Source organism: Andrena cerasifolii, chromosome 10 (genome assembly GCF_050908995.1).
Source record: "Andrena cerasifolii isolate SP2316 chromosome 10, iyAndCera1_principal, whole genome shotgun sequence".
In the NCBI taxonomy this organism is placed as follows: domain Eukaryota; kingdom Metazoa; phylum Arthropoda; class Insecta; order Hymenoptera; family Andrenidae; genus Andrena; species Andrena cerasifolii.
In genome coordinates this window covers 11,170,613-11,192,703 of record NC_135127.1, presented here as the reverse complement: position 1 = coordinate 11,192,703, position 22,091 = coordinate 11,170,613, and the positions used below count along the sequence as shown (strand labels likewise).

Genomic DNA, 22,091 nt, shown 5'->3' with positions numbered 1-22,091 from the left:
ACATGCCTACAAATTGATAAGAGAATCAAGGAGGATGCATTTGTTGAAGCTGCCCTTGGCTCGTCAAGAGCTGAAAGGGTTAGGAGGGCTAAAAGGGTTTAAAGGTCGACGCAGCGCGACGCCTCTTCCTCGTCCCTCTATTTCACCCCACTGAGAAAAAAAAGGAAATGGCGTTAATGTCGCGAAGCTGGCCGGGCAGACGGTTTGTCTGTTGGAGACCTTGTCCCGTCTGCCCTTCAGGTTTGAATTTAGACGGTCATGAGTTCCAGGAAAGGGCCTGTTCCTCGTCCGGCTCCATGAAATCGGTGTTTCTTCTTCCCCTTGCGTGGGCCCCTGTCGGCGACTTTTTACGGCCACCGAAATAGCTGGAACTTATTAATCGAAAATCATTTCAATCCGTGTAACAGATGCTACTCTGTCGTATTTAACGGTTCAAGCACCACCATGACGAGGCGTGTAGCAAGTGGAGTCGTTTTTTAATATAATTGAACTGCTGGTTTCTTTGGTGGCTGCAGGAGGCTTCGAAGGATCAATGATTTAGTTTGTAGCTGCACTTACAAGGGAGCACCGATTTTAATGGGGCTTTTGTGAGAAGTAGTTCTCAGAAATATAGTTCTCGCGGATTTTTCGTTATCGGCAATCGTCCATGTTGAAGAGGTGGAAATGGCACCTTAAAGTTGGGGGTTGAAAACATATTTTCTGGAATATCTCGAGAACTATTTTGCGTTGAACGTTTCTTTTTACAGGCTAATTCAGCCCCTGCTCAGTTTCTGGAAAATTTATTTTATTTAAACAATATTGACACTTTTTTGCCCGTTTTTCTTTAAAAATATTCACCAATCTTCGCGTGAATTTATTTAATATATTTAATATTTTTAATTTTTTGTTTTTGGTCTTACAATAATAGTTATTGTGTAGGTACTTTACTCCCACTTTTTGGGAGATGGAGTTTTTAAAAAATACGCGTAAAATATTCACGAAGCTTCTTTATTACAAAATTATCAGAGCAGTTCCTTAAACTGATTCGTTGAATTGAAAGAAATGTATTTGCGCGGAGCTCAAACCGGAAATAGAGTAATTTTGATCCAGCTGGAAGATCGCGGAGAATAGGGCGAAGAAAAATGTGGAGAAAATAGCGAAGGGAAGGATCCACCCTTCGGCAATGTGCCCCAAAGTTTAAATATAGCCCAGTGACTTCGAAAAACCGTATCTCTATACTTTTTATTAGCTAGGAGGGTGGCGCGTGCGTTTCAAAGCGGCGTGAATCTTAATGGGGAAGGTGACTGCAACTTTTTCCCACCCGTGACGCCACCAGCACACGTGCCTCTTGTCATCGGTGTTTCAGATGAATTTAAATTATCTTATTTTACTTCTTAATTTCTATTCCCATAATAATTGCATGTATCTATAATTATTTACGTTATTATTATTACCTATTATTAGTTATACAGATATAAAACCTCTCGTTGAAGCCCATAAGCCAGTGACGGATTTAAGAAAAAAGGCCCAAGTGGCAAACGTTCTGAGGGGCCCATTTTTTTCAGGAAAATGAAGAGGTAGTTTACTAAAAGCGGGCTAAGGGTAGTAATACTAAAAAAAAATATAGTTTAGATAAAATCAAATTTTTTTTAAAGGATGGGGCCCTGGGGGGGCCTTCTGGGCAGGGCCCAAGCGGCAACTGCCTATCGGCCGCCCTGTTAAATCCGCCACTGCCGTCACTGATGTTTAAAATCGGAATAAAAAATATTTGCAAGTCCATTACCAGAATTCCTCCACTTTCATCGCGATATTCCCTTGCTCCTTAAAAACAACATTCCCTAGAAGCCAAAAGGGACAATGCTCAAAGGGAACAACCCACAGGAGGCATTCGAAGCAACACAGCCACACTGAAAGCTCTGAAACATCAAAGATAGCCCACGTACATCCAATTATTCTCGCTCGGTGCCAGGAGCTGCTGTTCCAGTCGCCCGGAACATCGACTAATTAACATCTCCTGCAGCTTCTTCTTTTACCCCTTAATCTCCTTTGTCCTCGTTACCCACCCGACACCGGTGGCCGTTTCCCTCGAGGGCAAACAAACACGGTTCCCAGGGTCGTCGTGCACCGCGAGTCGCCGTTCTTGTCCGAGCGTTCTGCCCCTTTTAGCTCGGCGACCGCGACGGAAACGTAATGAGCATGCAGGAATAGTCTCTGGAAAATGAGACGGAGAAAGGGGGGGGGGGACGGGGGCCTCGGGAGGTGACTGACAAACGTCCCTAATGAGAAGCTGCATCGGCGCCGGTGAACGACCGATGAAAATTCGACTAACGATCCCCGCGATTTCACCAGTGACGCTGCTATAACGAGCGGGAACGCGGAACACGAGCTGTCCCCCGTGGAGAATTTCGGGAGTTTAATTGGCGAGAAGCGCAGAGTGAGCTTGGAGATCTCTGATAGAGGGATAACTTGGGACTTGCACAGTGGAAGCATTGTTTTAGGATTTCACTCTTCAACGTGTATGTATATTTATAGTTTGTTCTGTGCTCGAAATTGGTGGAAATAGTTGTATGGAATTGTTTATAGTGTGTGTTAGATGGATTTCCTTTTAGAGGGTAGGTTTGTATTGCGTTGAGTCACTTCTAGAGTGATTGAACTTTGAAAGGGTTGAAAAGTGATTGAGTGGTAGTACGAAGTACCTTGGAGTAAATATTTGCTTTTATACAATAGGGTAAGTATACTGTGCAGCCTAGGGTGGCAAATTTTGTGGGGCGATAATACCCTATACAAATACCTTTTCGCTTAAGGGGAGGTTCTGGTCTAAATGTCGATTTTTTTTTATTTCATTTTTCGAATGTTCAACCTTTTAGGAAAACGTGTTTAAAAGGATTGGTTGAAATTCGTAAAATTCCCCAAGTTATAGGCATTTGAGTAGCGGCAAACGCATGGGCAACAACTGTCCACTCCGGCGCTCACGTAAAACTTCAAATGCGTTTTTCTCGAAACAGTGTTCTCAAAACGGTGGGACCTGTATCTTCAAAAGTTATTATCCGATACGACTGAAACTTTTTTTATTTTGAAGAATATACTTCTGGCTAGGGGGGGGGGGCTAAAAAAAATTACAAAAAGTTGAAAATTTATAATTTTTAAAGGCGTTGAAAGGACGAAAAATACAGGGAAAAGTGATTTCAAACGTGAAGTGTCGTTATTTTCTAAAAAAAATGTAATTTTTGTAATTTTTTTAGTCCCCCCCCCCCTAGAAAATAGAATAATCTTCAAAATAAAAAAGGTTTCAGTCGAATCGGATAATAACTTTTAGAGATACAGGTCCCACCGATTTGGATCAATTTTTTGACGCCTTAACTTTAACGACTCCCCAGGGCTGTTTGCACTGATTAATTATAAAACAAAAAATATATTTCTATAACATAAGACATCCTTAATACAATGCAACAAGTCCCATTAAATTATATATAGTAGTTTTCCTTTAATTAATTCCTAAATATCACCTATTTTTTGGGGCTCTAGACCAGAACCTCCCCTTAATATGTGAATAAAATATTTTATCCAAACACTATATTTTTACGCACTACTACACTTGGCTCGTTTTTAGTAAACTACCTCTTCATTTTCCCCCAAAAATGGGCCCCTCAGAACGTTTGCCACCTGGGCCTTTTTTCTTAAACCCGCCACTGCCCTCTCCAAAAGCTGCTTCCACGGGAAACCTCGAAAGTGAGCCTCTCTAAAACTCTAAACGACCGAATGAATTCGAAAAGAGCAACAAAAAAAGAGGAATCTCTAGCGCGCTGAACTCAGCTCGTTTATTTCCCCCGAAGAGGAAACTTCGCGCGGCTGTCGGCAGTGTCGGCACCCTGAGGAATGCGCTTCGGCGCTCAAGGAAGCTGCTCGGTAAGAGCCACTTCACCGAGGCGGAACTCGAAGACGGTTCATCCACTGTGGAGCGATACTACTTCCAGATCGAAAGAGGGTCTACTCGATATCTGGATAAGTGGGCATTATTCCAAACTCGTCGAGCGTAGACTTTCATCCTCTTTTGGGAGGAGCGCGAGAGGGTAGCGGCGCCACACGCGTGTTGTCGCGTCTGTCGTCTTCGCTCGTGCCTTCTTATGCAGCGCTCCGAGTTCCTCTTCCTTCTCTTTCTTTTTTCTTCGAGTAGAAACGCCTAAGGACGTGCCTCTTGACGCGTGCAACGCGTGTAAGACCAGGTTCCCTCGACGTGCCTTCGTTCGACAATGAAGTGCACCAAGACCTCGATGCCTCCGCGGCGGTTCCAGTTCCTCTGCGTTGGCGCGATCTTCCTGCAGCTCTGTGCGAGCTTGGATACCTTCGCTGAGAGAACGAACTTGTTTCGAAGTTCGTGACTGAATTGATATAGAGGCTCTCGTTTTTAAAAGCTGTCCCTACGTCTGGTGAGGTTTATTAGGGACAGTGGCGCATTCAAGATTTAATTTTGGGGAGTCGAGTTAAACGAATAAAAATATTTTTAATACAACTTCAATAAAAGTCGTTAGGTGATTATAAGAATTTATTTAAAGAATGAGAATCGAGTTTTCTTTTATTTTTACTAAGCTTTTGAATTACTTGAGTCGTGGTTGCATTAATCTCCTTTTTCCTTTTTCCTTGGGGGATGCCAGATTGTTTTTGTTAGCTTCGAAATTCTTGTTTTGATAAAGCATTATTCTGATAGATACCTACGGTGCAGTTTTCTTCGTGCTTTCTTCTGCGTACAGCTCGACTTCGTTAATATTTTACTTCCCTAATTTTTATCCGCTCACTGTGCCCCGCCGTTGCGATTCGCAAGGCTGCTTTCGTTCTTGCGCCTCGACTAACACGTTTTCTTCTTTCAACACGGTCCTAGTACCGCTCGGAATCCATTCGAGTAGGAAACTCATGCATTTTGATTCGCGGGTTTCTCCCAGCCTCCTTACTTCCTGCTGCTGGTTTCACCAGATTCCTGGAAACTTTATCTAGGATAACGGGTGGCGATCGGCAGGGTCGCTGCATCGATCGCTTTCGAAAGTCGACCCCGTTCGTTTCACAACTGTTCTCGATTATTCCCGAGGATTTCCCACGACTCCCCGCGTACAGGTGCAACGGAAAGTCTAAATCTCCTGAAACACCTCTGTGCCCCTACTTGAGTAATTCAAAATTTATTCAAAACAGGCAATCAAATACTTACTTTCCGAAAATTCCCTCATTCATACTCCAGACATTTTAGAGCTTCATCTGCAGCGAACAATAATCAGGGCCGGCCACAGAGGGGGAGGGTTCAGAAAAAGAGGGAGAAAAGAGAAAATAAAAAAAAAGGGAACGAAATTTTTTTATCTTATTAAAATTAAGGTGAAAAGAAATTAGAACATAATTTCTAATATAATAATCTAATATTATTAATGATATGACAATAAAAAAAAGTTATTTTTCTTGATTTCGTTCTGTGAAAAGATGTTATGCTTTTTGACCGCTGAGAAATTGTTTTGGGGCCTGAAATATGTCTTACACCCGGTCCCCTTTGTAGAGAAGGCCGGCCCTAAGAATAATGAAGTCTTTAGACAGTGTGGACGTCATTTAACAGAAAGCTGTATCATGCTTAAGGGGGTATACCCGTTTGAACCCTCGGAAAATGTATACATTTTGTGGATTTTTTTACAAGTCAACGGTTTGATGCAGATTTCCCGTTTTTTAACTATGTTTACATAGTATTATGAACTACTTATAAAAAAAGTTTCAGTTAAAAAACTATTGTTTTTCGGAAGTTACGGATACATGTCCGAAAGTCTCTCGATTTTAGACGGCTAAACGGTGGCCCCAAAAACTCGCGCTACGTTCAACCAATTTACTTCAAATTTTGCATGCAGAATCATAATAAGATTCCACATCGTCCAACGAAGGCTTTTTTTATTTCGATTCCCCGTTTATTATTTATAAAGGAAAAAGGTGGATTTTTCTCTTAGAAAAATTTAACTTTACCTTTGATCTCTCACCATTTCTTTATTTTTCAAAATTTTCAAAATCGCCTTCGTTGGACGATGTGGAATCTTATTATGATTCTGCATGCAAAATTTGAAGTAAATTGGTTGAACGTAGCGCGAGTTTTTAGGGCCACCGTTTAGCCGTCTAAAATCGAGAGACTTTCGGACATGTATCCGTAACTTCCGAAAAACAATAGTTTTTTAACTGAAACTTTTTTTATAAGTAGTTCATAATACTATGTAAACATAGTTAAAAAACGGGAAATCTGCATCAAACCGTTGACTTGTAAAAAAATCCACAAAATGTATACATTTTCCGAGGGTTCAAACGGGTATACCCCCTTAAGCTACCAAACTAGGCATAAAAATAGATGCCACTCCTGAACGAATTAATCAAATAACTTTATACTCAAATCGAGCAGGATTATTCCATGGACAATATTCAAAAATCTGCGGCTCAAACCATAGATTCATACCTATTGTAATAGAAAGTACATCCATTAAAAACTTTAAAAACCCCTCTGCAAAAATATTTCTTAGAAATCTCACTATTTTTTGCCACACCTACAGTCACTTCAAAGTACTTCACTTCTGCTTCCACCTTTACCATCTCAAAACGAGGAACGAAAGATTGTTTCAATTTAAAAAAAAAAAGAAAGGGAAAAACATGCCAACTTCGTTACGGGTACTGAAATTCTGACAGCAGCAAAAATGTGTCCAAGTTTCTTCTCGGCGATTCCCCGTTCTGCCTTGGTGTTTTCTTTGGCCAGCTGGGCGTAGCAAAATATCGCGGTTCCGAGTAAATAACATTTACTCAATTCCTCTGCGAGCGTCCCGAGCATTCGCAGCATTTCAAACGCAAGAACCCAAGAACTAGGTATCTCTCGAATCGCGACGAGCAGTGTTGCGCCGCGCGACTCCCTTGGAACTTCTTTTTTTCTCTCCCCCTCTAGCTCGGGTGATGATCGCTTCTCGCTTATACGGCGCCGCTCGTACATCCACGATTGCGCTAAAATTAAGGATCGGTCGTCGATGCCGGCAAAACCGTCCGAGAAGAACCGGAGGAATGCCGGGGAAAGGGTGGAAAGATGAAACGCGAGCCGCTTTTGTAGCAGAATTTTCGAACTCCGCTTATAATTGCTGGTCTTCTTAACGCTGGAGAATTTCTCACCTTAATTGCTAACAAAGTTGCACTAGCGAGGCAAAGATTTTATCGATTTTCTTTCATGGACAAGGATCTAAAGAAATTGCGGACGTAGTTTATGCTTGACCCTTTCAATTCTTTGCGAGTTTCTTCGTTCATAGTTTTCGAATTCTATCTGCAGTTGGGAACGCAATTTAGGTGTCTCTATTTTTGTTTAACCCTTCAGGGTCACACTGGGTCCAATGGACCCGCTTTTTAACTTTGGAGCTTGATTCCGGGAAGTTCCTGGCTTTCGTTTCCGATTTTTTTGGTACCTGTTGTCATTTAATTTCTTACTAAAACGCGACTATTCCATATTCTACAATGTTCAAAGTGTGTATTATAATTTTGGGGAATCGATTGGACTGGTACAGTTCGTAAGGTGACTGTTTAAAAATCGGCTGGGCCCGTTGGACCCAGTGTGACCACCGCGGAACTTTACAGAAGTGTGACTACGAAGGGTTAAAGAAACCACTGTGACTTCGCATTTGTAATCTTGAAATTATTTTCAATGCTAATTCAGGCGCACTCCTAAACTTAATATTATTTCAAAATTGTGGTAGCTTCGTAGGAGCTTTTGCTAGAATTTTCATAAAAATTACGCTCTCATAAATAATCTTGAGCTTTTGGTTCAAGTATCACTGAGAGACCCATAATTTTATTGTGTACCTTGCAGCAAATTTTTGGCGAAAAATATTCTATAATAAAAATATTAATATTATTAAATTATATTATTATATTACTATTAAATATTATTAATATTAATATTTCTGTTTTTATTTATTTGCAATAAGTCGCTCATTTGCTATCGAATTTGCATCAAACGTGCACCAAACGATGCAGAATTCTTTTTACGTAAATAATCTTGAACTTTTGGTTCAAGTATCACTGAGAGACCCATAATTTTATTGTGCACCTTGCAGCAAATTTTTGGCGAAAAATATTCTATAATAAAAATATTAATATTATTAAATTATATTATTATATTACTATTAAATATTATTAATATTAATATTTCTGTTTTTATTTATTTGCAATAAGTCGCTCATTTGCTATCGGATTTGCATCAAACCGTGCACCAAACGATGCAGAATTCTTTTTACGTAAATAACTCAAAAACTGTAAAAAAAAAAATGGAGCTGCACCCCTCTGGCTGCGAGGTCCCCAATTACTTCAGAGCCGCGAGGGCTAGAGTGGTGAGCAGCGCAAAATCGTTTCGTCGCGCTCACGATTCTCTAGATTACTCTAGAAGAAACGGAGGAATGCGCCGGGGTTAAAAAAAGCAAGCGAAACACGTGCGGCTTTCCGTTCGTATAACTCGGGCAACGGGGATTCCTCGAGTCCCTGAGGAAGCTAAGTCAGCTAATAGAGCCGCAGAACACCGCATCCAGGTTAAATGAACTCGTTAATTGTTCTTCCGCAATAGTGCATCGCAATGCGCAGCCAAGTGCATCGGTTCAAATCCACTTGTTGCCAGGCAGCTCATCGTCGTTTCGTTATGAATCCTATTTCTTGCTGCTAGATGCAGGGAAATTTTCATACTGAAATACAGGTAAGCTTCTTCCTCCATCTTTTTTAAAAAAAATAAAACATACTTCTTACTGTCTTCAAAAGGCGTCCGTAGACTTTTTTCCAGGAGGGGGCAAATTTAAGGTGACTCTGAAAAAAATAGTTGTAAAGAAAAAACGAGTAGCCCGCTTGCTTTTTTAACTCGTTTTATAGTGTCAATTTAATTAAATTTTTAAATCCTAAATTTAGAAATTTAGATCCGTACATTTTTTTAGTATAAACTTAATAAAGATTAGTTTTTTAAAATAAGCGATCTTTTAAAGCCAGGGGGCATCTACCCTTTTGCACCCCCCTCCGGACGCCCATGTTGTCTTCGATATTAGTTCACTCATTTACAGTTTCACCAATTCTTTCTCCCGATCCAATTCTCAATTCGAATGACTCTATACGTCACAGAAATCTGGTATAATAAAAAAACTATGGAACGTGGAAATTGAAACTACCCCCTTGCCTTATAGCAATCAGAAGCAGTTAAAGAATTCTTACACTCTTCAGTACTGCAATAATATATTTTCAAACGATGCCTAGGCTAATATTTATTCTGTTTATTTCCCCCTTTCGTTTGATATTTTGTAAAATATTCGAGTGGGTATTTTCACACCACGCGTCGTGCCTCTTGGGACGAATTAAAGAAGGTTTAATGAAAAATGTACAGTAGGAAGTAAAATAAGATTGGTTGCACCGTGGCTTCTCAAAGAGAGAAGGCCCGGCAAATGGAGATCAGGCGACGGTCCATCATCTCGTGAATAATAAGCCGTTCTTTTTCGACTCTTGACGCGGCCGAAATGCCGATGGCCACGTGAATCTGGCTCGTTTGATCTCGCTTGAAATAGTAAGGCCCGCGCGCGGCTCGCGCTCCTCCCTTGTGCAGCTCGCCCCGGGTCTGCGCGCTGCATCTCCGTCGCGTCCGCGTCTCCCAGCCGAGTTTTGATCTCGTGACAGAGCGCCGTTAGTTATGCCGCTTTAAACGCGAATATTATTTTAACGCGGCACGGAACGAACTGTACTTTACGACCGCCAGTTGGAGGACGTTGGTGGAGGAGAACGCCGATAGCCGGCTTGTGAATTGATGTGAAAAATATTTTTTCATTCCTGGTAATTCTGGTTCTTTTAAAGAGACACGTGGAGGTAGCTTTGATTCTTTCTGGGTACTGTAAGATTCTTTTTGTTTTTTTGTTTATTTAAAAGAGGGTAGGATTGCTTTTTTTATTTTGGGGGTGTGTTGTGATTATTCTTTGCAGCGAGAGTATGCATTAATTATTACTTTAATATTATGTGAAATTTTATTTTTATATTTTTTATAGTTATTTTTATAGGTATTACTTAATATTTATATTTTTATAATGCGTTTGGCGTGAGCTTAGGATTTGTGTTGCTATTTAGGGTGAGGAAACTGGTGGACGTTTTATTTGATTGTTTTGACGATTTTTTTATTTGTATTTTGAGGGCCTGGAGCTTTTATAGAAGCACTGATATTAGTTATGCAACAATTGGTGAGGATAGGATGAAGAATTTATTACTTTTAAAGGGGTTTTAGAATTGCGGTTTGAAAAGTGTCGAGAAATTAATTAATTCGATGGAAATTATTACGAGTGTTATGTTGGGAAGTAGACGGGTTTGTATTTTGAAAGCCAATTGTGCAAGTGTATAAATTATTCTTGGAAAATTGATAATCTATTAATCTTCCGTGATCGTGTAGTAAGCAAGAATATATAAATTTGTTTATCTATTTGTTTATTTATAATTTAAGGTCCTATGAGTCTTCTACAGGCTCTGCTGGAATATTATGTAACTATTTGCATCATCAAAATTGTTTATTTATTGTTTTAAAAAGCCTTCCGAAAATGTATTCAAATCATGGGCACGCAAATGCTAGCGGCGCGTAGCGGTGAAACGTATGAACTAAACTGAGCGTTAAAAGTCGCCCAATTGCCAGGCTTGAGGAGCAAACGAATCAACATAGAAACCGGGCGTTGGCGTGTTTTAACGTCGATTCTTTCACTTTGCACGGTGTTCAATAATTGCTTATAACTAATTAATTAGAGATGCAATTGTAACAAAATTCGTCTGGGAAAGTTACAAGTGTCTATACTCTGAGATTCTTTACTTAAAGTACAAACACCAATTTAGAAAACATTTAATTTTGGATTTGGCAGGTAGAGTTCAACTCATTCCCAAAGTTGTTGTGCCAGAATAGAAATACCTCAATTATTTATTCCTTTATTTATTATCTGGAGTCCTAGACTCTTCGTAGAGTCCCTACCGATCAGTGTGTAAATAATATTTATTAAGGAAACCGTTTATTTATTGCTAAAAATGCAATTCAATGACTTGTCAAAACGGGCGTTTAAACACGCCAGTGCCAGGTTTTAACACCCATTTTAGTTCGCACCTTTCACCGCTACGTGTCGCTAGCATTTGTGTGTCCATAACCTGAGCAAATTTTTAAAACACTTTTAAACGTAGTTAATGAAGAATAATGCTGCCAAAACTTATTGCATAATTACTTTTAGTGGCTCTGTAATACGTGTGCATATTCAGAATTCGTGAAAACCAAAAAATAAACAAGTTTTAACAAGGTTCCACATTTCGAACGAAAACATTAGTTCCTAGACACCACCGATAGATGGCTCCGACATTTCGTGTTCGTAAAATGGAGTTTTAATTTATGTTAAAAAGCAATAAATTAACAACCTTATCGCGTAAAAGCATACACAATAATCCACACTGTACCCAGATAAATAAATAATCCCCAGTGTCATCTTTAATATTCTTAAACGCCCAGGAGAATGAAATTCGGGATAAGGGCAATAATAAAAGACCAAGGATAAATGTAAAAGAACTTAGTTGTAAAACAAAGTTTATATAATTTATTTATTTCGCATAAAATCTCAAATATTCTTCTCATCGTTCGCGTGTAACAACATTCATCGACTATAAATTACAATAAAATATATGTCCTGTATAACCAGGAGAGTAACAGCTGTACTGTAAAAAGATCATAAATATTTATTGACTACAACGATTGCCGTATAAATTTAAATACGCAGTACGTTGAATGTAGTTGAATCGAAGGCATCTACGAAATCTCAGTTTCTACGTCATTATCAGAGAACGCACGATAACGCGGAACTGTGGTCTTAGCATGCGTCGGATATTATTCATTAGAAACTCGTCTCGCGCCGCTGCAGACCGAGCATACGAATTGCATACTATACTAGAACTGCGAACTGCAGTAAATACACACACGTGCTACTAAACAGTCTACATTTACCACGATTCACAGTTTCGCCGTAAAAACATGCGCAGCTAAGTATAAAAATATTCCTCTCTTCTTGTAACGCGCTTCGTATCTCAAATACCAGAAACACGCGTACATAAATACAGTTTGTAGAAATTGTACCAACTATTGCGACAAGTCGAATTAATCCTCAGGCGTGTTAAAAAATATTCTTCCTACTGGACTCGGTCGGGCTAAGGGGAACGGCGCGGGAAGACTTTGGTAATGATTTCGAGGACACGAAATACCCAGTTTTCGTTGCGTTCGCAATAAGATTCTTCGGTTTCGGCGGCAGGGGAGGAGGCTTCGGTGATTTCGCGGCTGGCGATGCCTGTGCGTCGAAACTGTCTAAAGCGTTTGCTCGAGGACGAGAGCCGTTTTCCAGAACGATCGTCCGATCCCCGTCTATCAAAGTCGTGTCCAATATGTACGAGCCGTCCGGAGACGTGCTCTGAGAGTCCTTCCCAGTAGCGGAGCCGGCGAAACGGTCGTTCGCAATCCCGTTCTGCGATGGACCCGTCGCGTCCTGATCGTGCCCGCAGTTCTGCCGCTCGTTTATCGAGCCGTAGAACTTTGAGTTCGCCTCGGAATTGACCGGCATTATCCTAGGTCTCCGAACCTTGTTGCGATCCGTCGGCTTCCCATTCTCCTTGTTCTGCTCAGTAATTTCATAGCTTTAAGGGTCGAAGCGCGACATAACGAAACTTTCAAGAATAACATATATTTAAAAAGGACACGAAATTATTGTGCACCGATGGAATATCGTGTCGTCAGAAAGATACGTGCCGATGAGCCTCGGAGAACGTGATTCTCAGTTTACCTTCAAGAAATCTGGCAGCTCGAAATTTATCTCCGTTCCCCTCTGGTCTTCCAGTCTGGATCTCTGAGCTCGTTTCAAACCTTCATACAGATCTACGAACGGAATAACGTCGAGCTGGTGATTTTTATTGCCACTGTAGCTACCGCTAGTAACGAGGAAACGAAATTCTCTTACCTTCGCCGTCGAATTTCCCTGGCAATTGCAGCTTCACGCCGTTCCGCCATTTCGCTATCAGAGGAGGGTGAGACTTGGCAGTTTCTTCGGGTGCAAAATCGGTCGGGTTACCTTTTTCGGTTAAATTACACTTGGACTTTCCCTTTGATAAGAACATTACACATAAGGAAAATTAGCATTAGCTCGTTTTTCTTCTCGCTCTGATGCGCAGAACTCATTCCCACATTTCGATCGATCGTTTCGAAAGGATTTCTATACGTACCTTCTTTTTACCATGCATCGTTGAGTCTCGAAGGAAGAATTTGCTTGGTAGAATGGAGGAGCCTTCGGAACGTTGATCGTCAGACTAGACAAAAGCAAGAAGGACTTAAGAAATGGGGAAGATCTAGGCTTGAACGTATTCTTTTCGCTAACTGCTTAAACATACACTTTCCATTACCTTACACGAGCCTTCGTTGTACTGATATTTACTTGTACCTTTGCCCACTAAGAGCTCTTCGAATACCCTGTTGGTGATCTCGTCTAGAGTAGGTTGACTGTGCAGTACGTCGTGCGGATACTTAATCATGTGCAACTCTTTTTGTGGATCTGTAACATGTGAGAATTATTTTTATAGCATCTATCACAGTATCCCGAGTTCCTCGAGAGCTCAACCCTTTCTACATATTTTACCTTCGTCTTTTACGTTCGTCAGAGTCAATCTGGCAGGAGCATCGATAGCTGGCATATCCATGCAAATACAATGATTCTCGCCCCACACAACAATCGTGTCCAAACTAAAACCATATTTATTTAGAAGCGGCTTGAGGACTTCTTTCAGGGTTCTGCCTTTATGCGCGACCACGGTTATCACGCGCCGCGAAGGTAAATCGACTTTCAGTATCTTTGTTGGAACCACTTCCACTTCTTGTCCAGCCAACACCGATGATGGATATTTCGTCTCTATCGTCTAAAAATACGAAAGATTGACCGTTGGCTATACCTTGAACCATGCTTGTAATAAAATCGTCACGAACAGGTATTGAAGTTTACAATCGTTGGTTACGGAATTGTAAGCTCCACTGAGTTTACGATATACGCGTGTGCTTAATGTTCGTGTGTATGCGTGTGACCACGGAAGCTGTGCCGAGAATGCATGCACGAGTGCCTTAGAATGTAACCTCCACGTAAATGTTCTACCATTTCACCGCTCCTTTTTCTGTTCTTATCGTAAAGTAATTACAGTTAGGCATGAGTAAAGTACGAATTTAGCGAGCAATTTGATTAGATAGCAGAAGCGTATCTGGAAGAAGGAAAGTCGTGATGCGTAGAGCGCAGGAAACAAGCACGTTCCAAGAATAACGCGTGCCCCATGTAATGAAACAGTTAATCTTGTTAGTATCGAGCATTAATTTCGAAGGATGCGTTAAAATAAGTACGAGAGAACACAAACCTCGTCTGTGGCTAGTATTAGAACGTCATAGTTAGAGTATCGGAGAGCTCGTTTATCAAGGAGGCGTGTAACCACATCTTTAATGCTCTCCGTTTGGCTAGTTGGCACAACCGTAGTAGATCCATCGGGTAATATTACCCGACACAACCCGGTACATTTGGCGCGAACTTCTTTCGTTTCATTCGACTGTCCTTCGTAGGACGATAAAGACTACAAGTTACACATACAGCAGCTTTGTAGATTCGAAGTAAAATTGTGCATTTAATAATTATGTATCGCCTTGCTACGTTTCTCTTTATCGACCGCGATTTAACGATCCACGCGTAGACCCCGTAGACAATGCCAAAATACAAGCTACGTTTACAACGCATACCAAAGTAACGTGTATCGCGGTACAAACTGATATAGAAACTTCTACCAGAATTAATAGAGAACGATACTTTTCTCTACCTCTGCTTAATTGCTACGTGGAGCCATTTAGCGAGAGAATACTCACGTGTTTGTGAAACGATTGCCTCAACGCCAAATCCCATGACGCTAATGAAGATCTGCTACTAGATATAGAAATACTGTCGTCATTGTTATTACCTTCTGCTTCTCTTTTCATCGTAGTGAAACTCTTGTATATCGTTTCGCTTCTGCTGGGCACTTTACTGTATTCAGACTCGCCACGGTCTTTCGATTTGGACCTACAAACACGTCTTCACATTTAAACACGATCTATCGTGTTTAAGCTTCTCCCAACTGATTTCTGTCGCGCATCAATGGTTGCTCGTTACCTGTTCTTTCTATTCCAAGGGAGAATAGACTTCCTACATCGATCCTCAGCATCCGAGTGGCTCTTCTTCAATTTTACACTCGGCGAACTGGTAAGATTTAAATCGCAATCTTCCGCGCCAATTACAGAACTTCCTGTTTCTATACAACGACGGTACAGATCGGATCTTAGAAACCTCGGATAACTATCGAACTTCATTAGATTGAAAACCTGCTTCTGAGCCTGGAAATAAGTACGTAGATTGCTTTCGTGGCACCGTCGAGTGGCAAAGGTGTTGCTAGTAATAATTAATAACAGCAAGAAAATCTGTGAGAAGCATCTTCACCTGCAGGAAAAGATCAGCGGGTGCTTCGCTAAGAAGCTCCTGAGTTATCTGGCCAGCAGCGTGACTGTCAACGTTCACAGGTTCAGCCGCTGTGTTGGACAAATGGCGTTGGTAAATTTGATTAGCCAGCTTGCGCCGCGTGGCGACATCTTTAGTGTCCTTGTATCTCTCGCACGCAGCCCAGAAATAAGTGTTTTCATGACTGAACTCCTTCTTCAAGAATTCCTTTAATAAAACAGTAGACACGTAAAGAGGCATTCGAGCCAGTGGTCCAGTCAATGAAATTAAAATCTTACCGCAAATGTTTGTAATCCCTTCGGATCCTCCAGCAATTTCTCGAAGCCGCTGGCCCACGCATGTATGCTCTTGCAGTCCGTGTTCTTGTCGCATAATTCTGTACTACCGTGCTGCGTTGGAAAAGCATTAAAAAATTACACCTCATTGATAAACGTCGTTAATCAAGATTAAACGAGTCATAAGGGGGAGCGACCTAGCGCGTGCGCGATCACGTCGATACGAATTTTATATTTAACTTGTTGCTACATGGGTCTGAAAACTGAAAAATACGTGGCGAGATTTCTGTTTAGGGAGCTGAACGTACTGCCTCCATTTAGAGGGAACAAAAGGGAACGGAACGCGCGCGTTTCCCTTTACGATTCTCACCGATTGAACCAACCGGACGTTTCCTACCTGCACGTACACAGATTTACCTACCGCGGTGTATAAAAGAAGCGGAAACACCGTGGGAACGAACGATATTCTCACACGCCGCGATAATTCCGAGCGCCTTTCGATCGTCATTTTTCCTTAATTCACCGACGGAAACTTCGATTAACGCATTCTGTCGCAATGAGTAACCGATAGACGCCGAGGTAATCTATTAAAATTCAAAAGAAGTGCGGAAAGAGGAAGCGGCGGTCGATTCTCGGAACGTTACCGACGTATCGCGTCGACTTGACGATCGTTAATTAATTGATTCGTGCCTCGATCTCTTCGTTCCTTTATGACGTACCAAAAATGAGGCGTGACAGGTTCATTTCCTTATCTGGTTAATTGAAAACCAGAAACCAACTGACTTCCGCGAACATAAATAGCTATGATACATGAAAACGATGCTTTCGCAGTCCCTAATGATCAACCCGCCGCGCGCCCCACGTACCGATTTCACCACGGTGTCCATGTCGTGACTGAAGATCGTATTCCTTCGTGCAGCCGCGCCGCGGTCCCATTTATCGGAAGGAGATATGAAAATCCGCGTGCGAGGAGAATTGTTTCACGGCGAAGGTTCCGATCGGAACCAGCTCCCGACGAGCGAACGTTGTTGACCCGTATACGTAATAATAAGGGCTCCGCCCAGCTGCAACGATGCACCGTTGACAATTGCGATTCCGCGCACGGTGTCCGTCGACTCGGTGGGCCAGCCGAGCACGGCGCACACCGAACAGAACCGACCCGATCGACTGATCGATCCGCCGCGATCCAGCCGACAGCTCTCACGAAACGTTCGATCGGCAGGATTCCCCTGGCCTGGCCCGCGGTTCAACGATCACTGTTCATCAATCGACACCGTCATAACCGTTTACGATCAACAACGTCACGTTCATTTCGTGTCTCAACATGTCACTCTCATGTGCACACTGCTAACGAGTACGTGCCCGCCTGTACACTTCATTTCCTTCTCTCTCTCTTTCCCTCTCCTCTGTGTACTCGAATTATTCGGTCGGCCGGCAGCTCGCTCGTTCGCGCGAACCTCAATCTTCCATTCACTCATCCGCTCGCTCGTTCCTCTCTCTCTCTCTCTCTTTCTCTCTCGAGCACTCCCCTCCCGGCGTCCCATAAACCCGATCGTTCTCTCGCTCATACGTACACCGTGCCCCTCTCTGCGCGTTCTCTACCGTTCTCATTCCCTCCTTCGCTCTGTCGTTCGTTTACCCGCCTATCGGCACGCACGAACGCGTGCGCGTTTAAACGTAGCGCATTCTTTCCTATCGTTTCCCATTTTACTGTACTTCGCTTCGTCTTATTAGGGAAGCTTTCGTGGAATAGTTTGGATAATGGATCCTTCTGGCATGGGCCAGTGTTTAGGAGCGGCCAGTCGATTTTCAGGGATACGTACGGTGGATGTTAATAGGTGTCCGGTAAATGTAGGCGCTGATCTATAGTGAGCGATCTCTGTACAGTGCATGCTGAATATTGAAGCCTTCGCGCCGAGAGCATTAAGTTATTTGTAAAATGCTTTACCGCAGAGAATCACAGTACCTATGTGGAGTATGTTAAAAAAAAGAAGTAAAGCCTTACCAGACAAGTGTCCTGCGCACAGGTCCCAATATTTCGGATTTCCTGCAAACTTCCCCACGGCCGTGAGTTATCCGATTTGTCCGAATAGGTCTGGCAAAGGGGTCGAGCGTAATCCATGCTGGTGTTCAGATCCTCGAAGCTGTGAACTAAGGACTTGGAGATGCCGGAGAAAACTTTCGGGCTGAATTTATCCCGCGTGTCGATCTCCGTCGATTCCGTGAATCCCGTGAATCCTAGCAGTCCTTTCGGTCTGGTCATCGGATCGTCGGATGTCTCGACGGTATCCTCCATACCGTGCAGCATCGCAGTGGTGCAAACGGACGCGAGGGAACCAACGGACGTACTAACCAACCCCTGCTTAACCGTAGAGGCAGATGGCAATGGGCAGGTGGGCAAGTCCCCCCTCTTCGCTACCTTTTGTACATCGGAATGCATCTCGTGATTCTCGATCGTCGCCGCACACGCACTCATTCCGTTGCAAAAATCGTTGAAAACAACACTCTCGCGGGACAGCTCCGCGTTGCTCTTACACGCGTCGGACTCGTTCGTTTCGTTCCAGCACGCGTTCGACACGGCTCGGACCGTCAATCGCAAATCAACGTTTCCGACGTCGTTACCGTACATTCTCGACGGATGCTCGCACGCGTCCTGAAAGTATATTTCGGGTTCATTTGAAGCGACAGCTTTAAAACTAATCTCTCAATATTCCCCCTTTCCAACCATCAAACTCTAAGCATCGATAAAGAAACTGCAAATTTGAATAAGCTACCGGTACAAGTAATGGCTGTACTTCCGAATGGCCCCAGTGGCCGATCGACGTGAGGTTTGAGGGGAAGGGTGGGGAGGGTGTGTGGACCCTAAATCTAAAATTGTTGCTTCGGGAATTTATTAGTTTCCGAGATATTAATAAAAACAAGTTTTAGTATGTCTGTTAACTTATTCCGACATAACACATTCCACTTTTCAACTTGTTCCGGGTATTAGTATTGGTTGGGGCTAGATTAGCGCGGGGAGCGCGCGCCCGCTTGCGGGCGTATGACGCATGGTAGCGAATCGATGTGAGTTTGGAAATTTGAACCAGAAACTTGCCGATGCGATCCATCCTATTATACAGGGTGGATACCTGATAGCCAATACTCTACGGGGGTGATTCTATGGGCCAAAATAAGACGCAAATATAGAATACAATTTTTTAATATCGCGCTTCGTTTTCGAGAAAATTGGCTTTGAATTTCAGCTAAATACTCGTGCCTTTTAGGCGTCTGAGGGGCACGCGCCCAACTGTCCGTAGAATAAATTGGGGGGGGGGCAGGATGGATCCCTGTTAGGGCTATGTGTACGCAGTTCAAAAAAATAGTTTGTAAAAAGAATTAACAATAATTTTTTATTAATATTTCGGAAACTAATAAATACCCGAAGCTACAATTTTAGATTTAGGGTCCACACCCCCTCCCCTCAAACTTCGTGTCGATCGGCCACTGGGGCCATTCGGAAGTATATCCCAAGTAATATCTACCATGTCTTAAGAATTTTCTATGGGTATACGAACATAAGTATAGACACTAGTCATCTCCCTGGCTAATCTCTGTAATCAACATACCCTGTATTCCGAAGCAGCACAGCATCTTCTTCGGGAGGCATTGTGCACCATGTTTTTATCGGAGCGGCTCGCGCAATCATCTTTAAAGCCGATTCCAGAGTCACTGTTGCTCGAATGAGCAGTCGACGTGCTCAAGTTACTCGGCTGCGGGGAAGCGGCGTCTTGATGCCTCCGCATTTCATTATACGAATTTGTATCCGTGCTAGTAGAATCCGATATGTACAGAGTTTGTATAGCACCGATCAAGCCGTTGCAACTGTCTGGAAACTCTTGGCACACGTTCAGTTCAGAAGTCTTGGTGCACGTGAATCCGAATATATTACACGCACTGGAATGTACAGCGTGGTCGATCAGTTTGTAATAGATCGTGAAGACGTGACAGGAGTTCGATACAATATTCTCTTTGTCTTTAACAGATTTAGTCAGTATGCCGAAATACTGTTTGTCTTGTTCGGAGAAAGAGTTGCAGAATATTATTCTATAAGACGGGTACTCCGCTATGACACGATTCTCCGAATTGGTGAGCTTTATGTTCGCTACGTGTATAGTTAAGAGCACGGTGGTAGGGTTTCTCTTTTCAGCCTTCAATCGTTTGATGCATTTCCTCAACACCTGAAAGAATAAACAGGAGTGAAACAGCATAACGCCTGTACACTTTCGCAATGTCTTTTAATCGCTAGAGCAACCATAACGACGATACTACTAAGTTCGTGTTCAGATATATTGGCCGGTGAGTTTCATCAGGGGTATTCTCCCACCACACCGCTTGCCTGCCTCGGTGCTCCTTTTCTCAACATTTTCTGATTCGCTCTCGTCTTCGCAGAACGAGAGTGAGCCAGAAGTGGTGGGGATAGTGCGCACATCAGAATAGGTGTGCGTTAGCTCTGAAAAAAATCAGGAGCTTTATTGGCCAGAACATTGATTCTTTCTCAATAGCTTTATCTCGTATTGGTCTACGGATAGCTTCGTTCAGGCGGAGCCGAGCAGCGTTCCTGTTACCCCACCATACCCTTCGGGGGCCAGCAATTTCAACTGCCAATCCACGATTGTCAGGTAGCAGTGGGTGATTTCTCCTCGCGCGCTACCTGCGAAACCAAACTCACCGGCCATTATATCTGAACATGACCTTAGCCGTATACGTTACCTGCATCATGGAGGACGGATGCAATTGATTCGGGATGTCGATAGTTCCAAGGTAACCAACCACAGTTCTGTGCACTATTTTCTCCGAGTCCCTTTTGTGAGAGGTCGGCGGCGGCGGCGGCGGAAGAGGGCTGGACATATCCCAGCGATAATGTAAACCGTAATAGCTTCCTTGGTCCTGCGATTCGCTCGGTAGTCTGCCAGTCGAGTCAAACATAGCACCGCTCTGTAGGTCTCGTACAACTTTAGCGACTCTGCATTGCAGCTGTAACGCTCCCATGTTACTGGTGCGCGGTTTATGAGTGTACTTGGGCTTGCAGCGTACCGTTGCTACGCCTTCCTCGTCCGATGAGTCTGAATAATAATTCTCAGCTATTTGCAGTCTGAGAATACCCTTGGACCGGCCAATCAGTTGCACGACGTCGTCGTGCGGCAGCTTGCTGACATTGTGGCCGTTGACAGATACCAAATAGTCGCCAGCCCGTAGGCCAGCATTTTCCGCTGGACTCCCTGGAACGATGCAACTAAGGATGCAAGGCTGCTGTCCGGAGATCGTGAAACCGAACCCTTTCGTTCCGCGCAACACCTCCACTGTCCTTACGCCGTAATTCACACGCTTTTTCTTCCTTCTGTTTTGGTGCATTCTCACGTCGTCTTTTCATCAACTCTCACCGAACCTGTCGATCGATTTATCATTGAGCGGACACTTTCACAAACCAGAAGTACTCTCGGACCATCCCTGCCTAGATTATGCCCATTATCGAATTCCTTCGACTTTTTCTCGATGGGCCGATCGAGTATTCGAAAACCAAGTGACTCTCTTCCGCAGCGCGATCGAGCACGTTGATCATCGATGATCGATTCCCATATAAAATTCGTTATCGACCGTTTAAGCTGCACAACATCGGGACGGCGTTCTTTCTCCGCTCCTGCACCTTTTTCTCCTACACTACGATATCACTATCGTCACTAAACTTTAAAAACAGGCGTTCGAACATATCTCTGCTCCCGTATGCTCTCTGACATCCTCGACGGGAATATTCACCGCGGCGGACGATCCCCGTGCATCGCACGAATTCGATGCAATTGCAAAATGTTTTGATAGTCGCTTTACTCCTTTTCTTCTATTTCCATCCTTTCACTCCCTCCACCTCCTGCCTTTCTTTCGTTTACAACATTGTTCGTACCTACATCCATCCATTCACACACTTCCGGTGCACAGGTATGTCCCGTTGACAGAAATTCTGCGACCAGAGATTTTTTTCCCCTTTACATCCAGCGGCAATCAATCATTATCGTGATTCTCAAACGTTCGGTAATTCTACCGTCCTTTTTTCCACCACTCCCACTTGCCAGTGGCGCAAAAAAAATCGCATACCTTCGAATTAATCCCTTTCATATTTTCCCACGGGCTGACCTTTCGGCTGTTTTCAGTTACAAATCCATTGAACTTCGTTGTTCGTGTATTCTGCTTCGGGAGGGAAGTATAAAATAGCTTGTAAGAAATTCTAGGTTCAGGGAGA

General features: G+C 43.0%; 1 protein-coding gene across 8 annotated transcripts; it reads right to left on the bottom strand.

Moving 5' to 3' along the window:
• Window positions 1–11,578: 11,578 nt before the first annotated feature.
• On the bottom strand, window positions 11,579–21,764 carry Loco (regulator of G protein signaling family member locomotion defects). 8 transcript variants are annotated; one of them, XM_076821312.1, is made up of 15 exons: window positions 20,894–21,724; window positions 20,570–20,794; window positions 19,426–20,037; window positions 17,826–18,473; window positions 15,824–15,934; window positions 15,528–15,752; window positions 15,204–15,424; window positions 14,921–15,125; window positions 14,425–14,634; window positions 13,665–13,941; window positions 13,420–13,580; window positions 13,255–13,338; window positions 12,993–13,134; window positions 12,819–12,910; window positions 11,579–12,653 (listed from the first exon to the last, which is right to left on the bottom strand). In XM_076821312.1, exons 1-15 carry the CDS (start codon window positions 21,209–21,211, stop codon window positions 12,159–12,161), a joined length of 4,026 nt encoding a protein of 1,341 aa, XP_076677427.1. In that variant the 5' UTR covers window positions 21,212–21,724; the 3' UTR covers window positions 11,579–12,158. The 8 variants fall into 8 exon arrangements, 7 of the variants coding, with proteins under 7 accessions (XP_076677427.1, XP_076677426.1, XP_076677422.1 ...); XM_076821311.1 differs by having other exon boundaries at window positions 14,425–14,610; window positions 20,570–21,727; XM_076821307.1 differs by having other exon boundaries at window positions 20,570–21,725.
• Window positions 21,765–22,091: the final 327 nt, after the last annotated feature.

Bases quoted from the DNA above. Each gene is read 5' to 3' on its own strand.
- Loco (XM_076821307.1), bottom strand. From the start codon at position 21,211: ATGCACCAAAACAGAAGGAAGAAAAAGCGTGTGAATTACGGCGTAAGG. The intron at 18,474-19,425 runs GTATGTTGATTA...ATATACTTTCAG, and splicing joins GTGCTGCTTCGGAATACAGG to GACGCGTGCGAGCATCCGTC. The intron at 15,935-17,825 runs GTAAGGCTTTAC...TTTCCAACGCAG, and splicing joins GTGCGCAGGACACTTGTCTG to CACGGTAGTACAGAATTATG.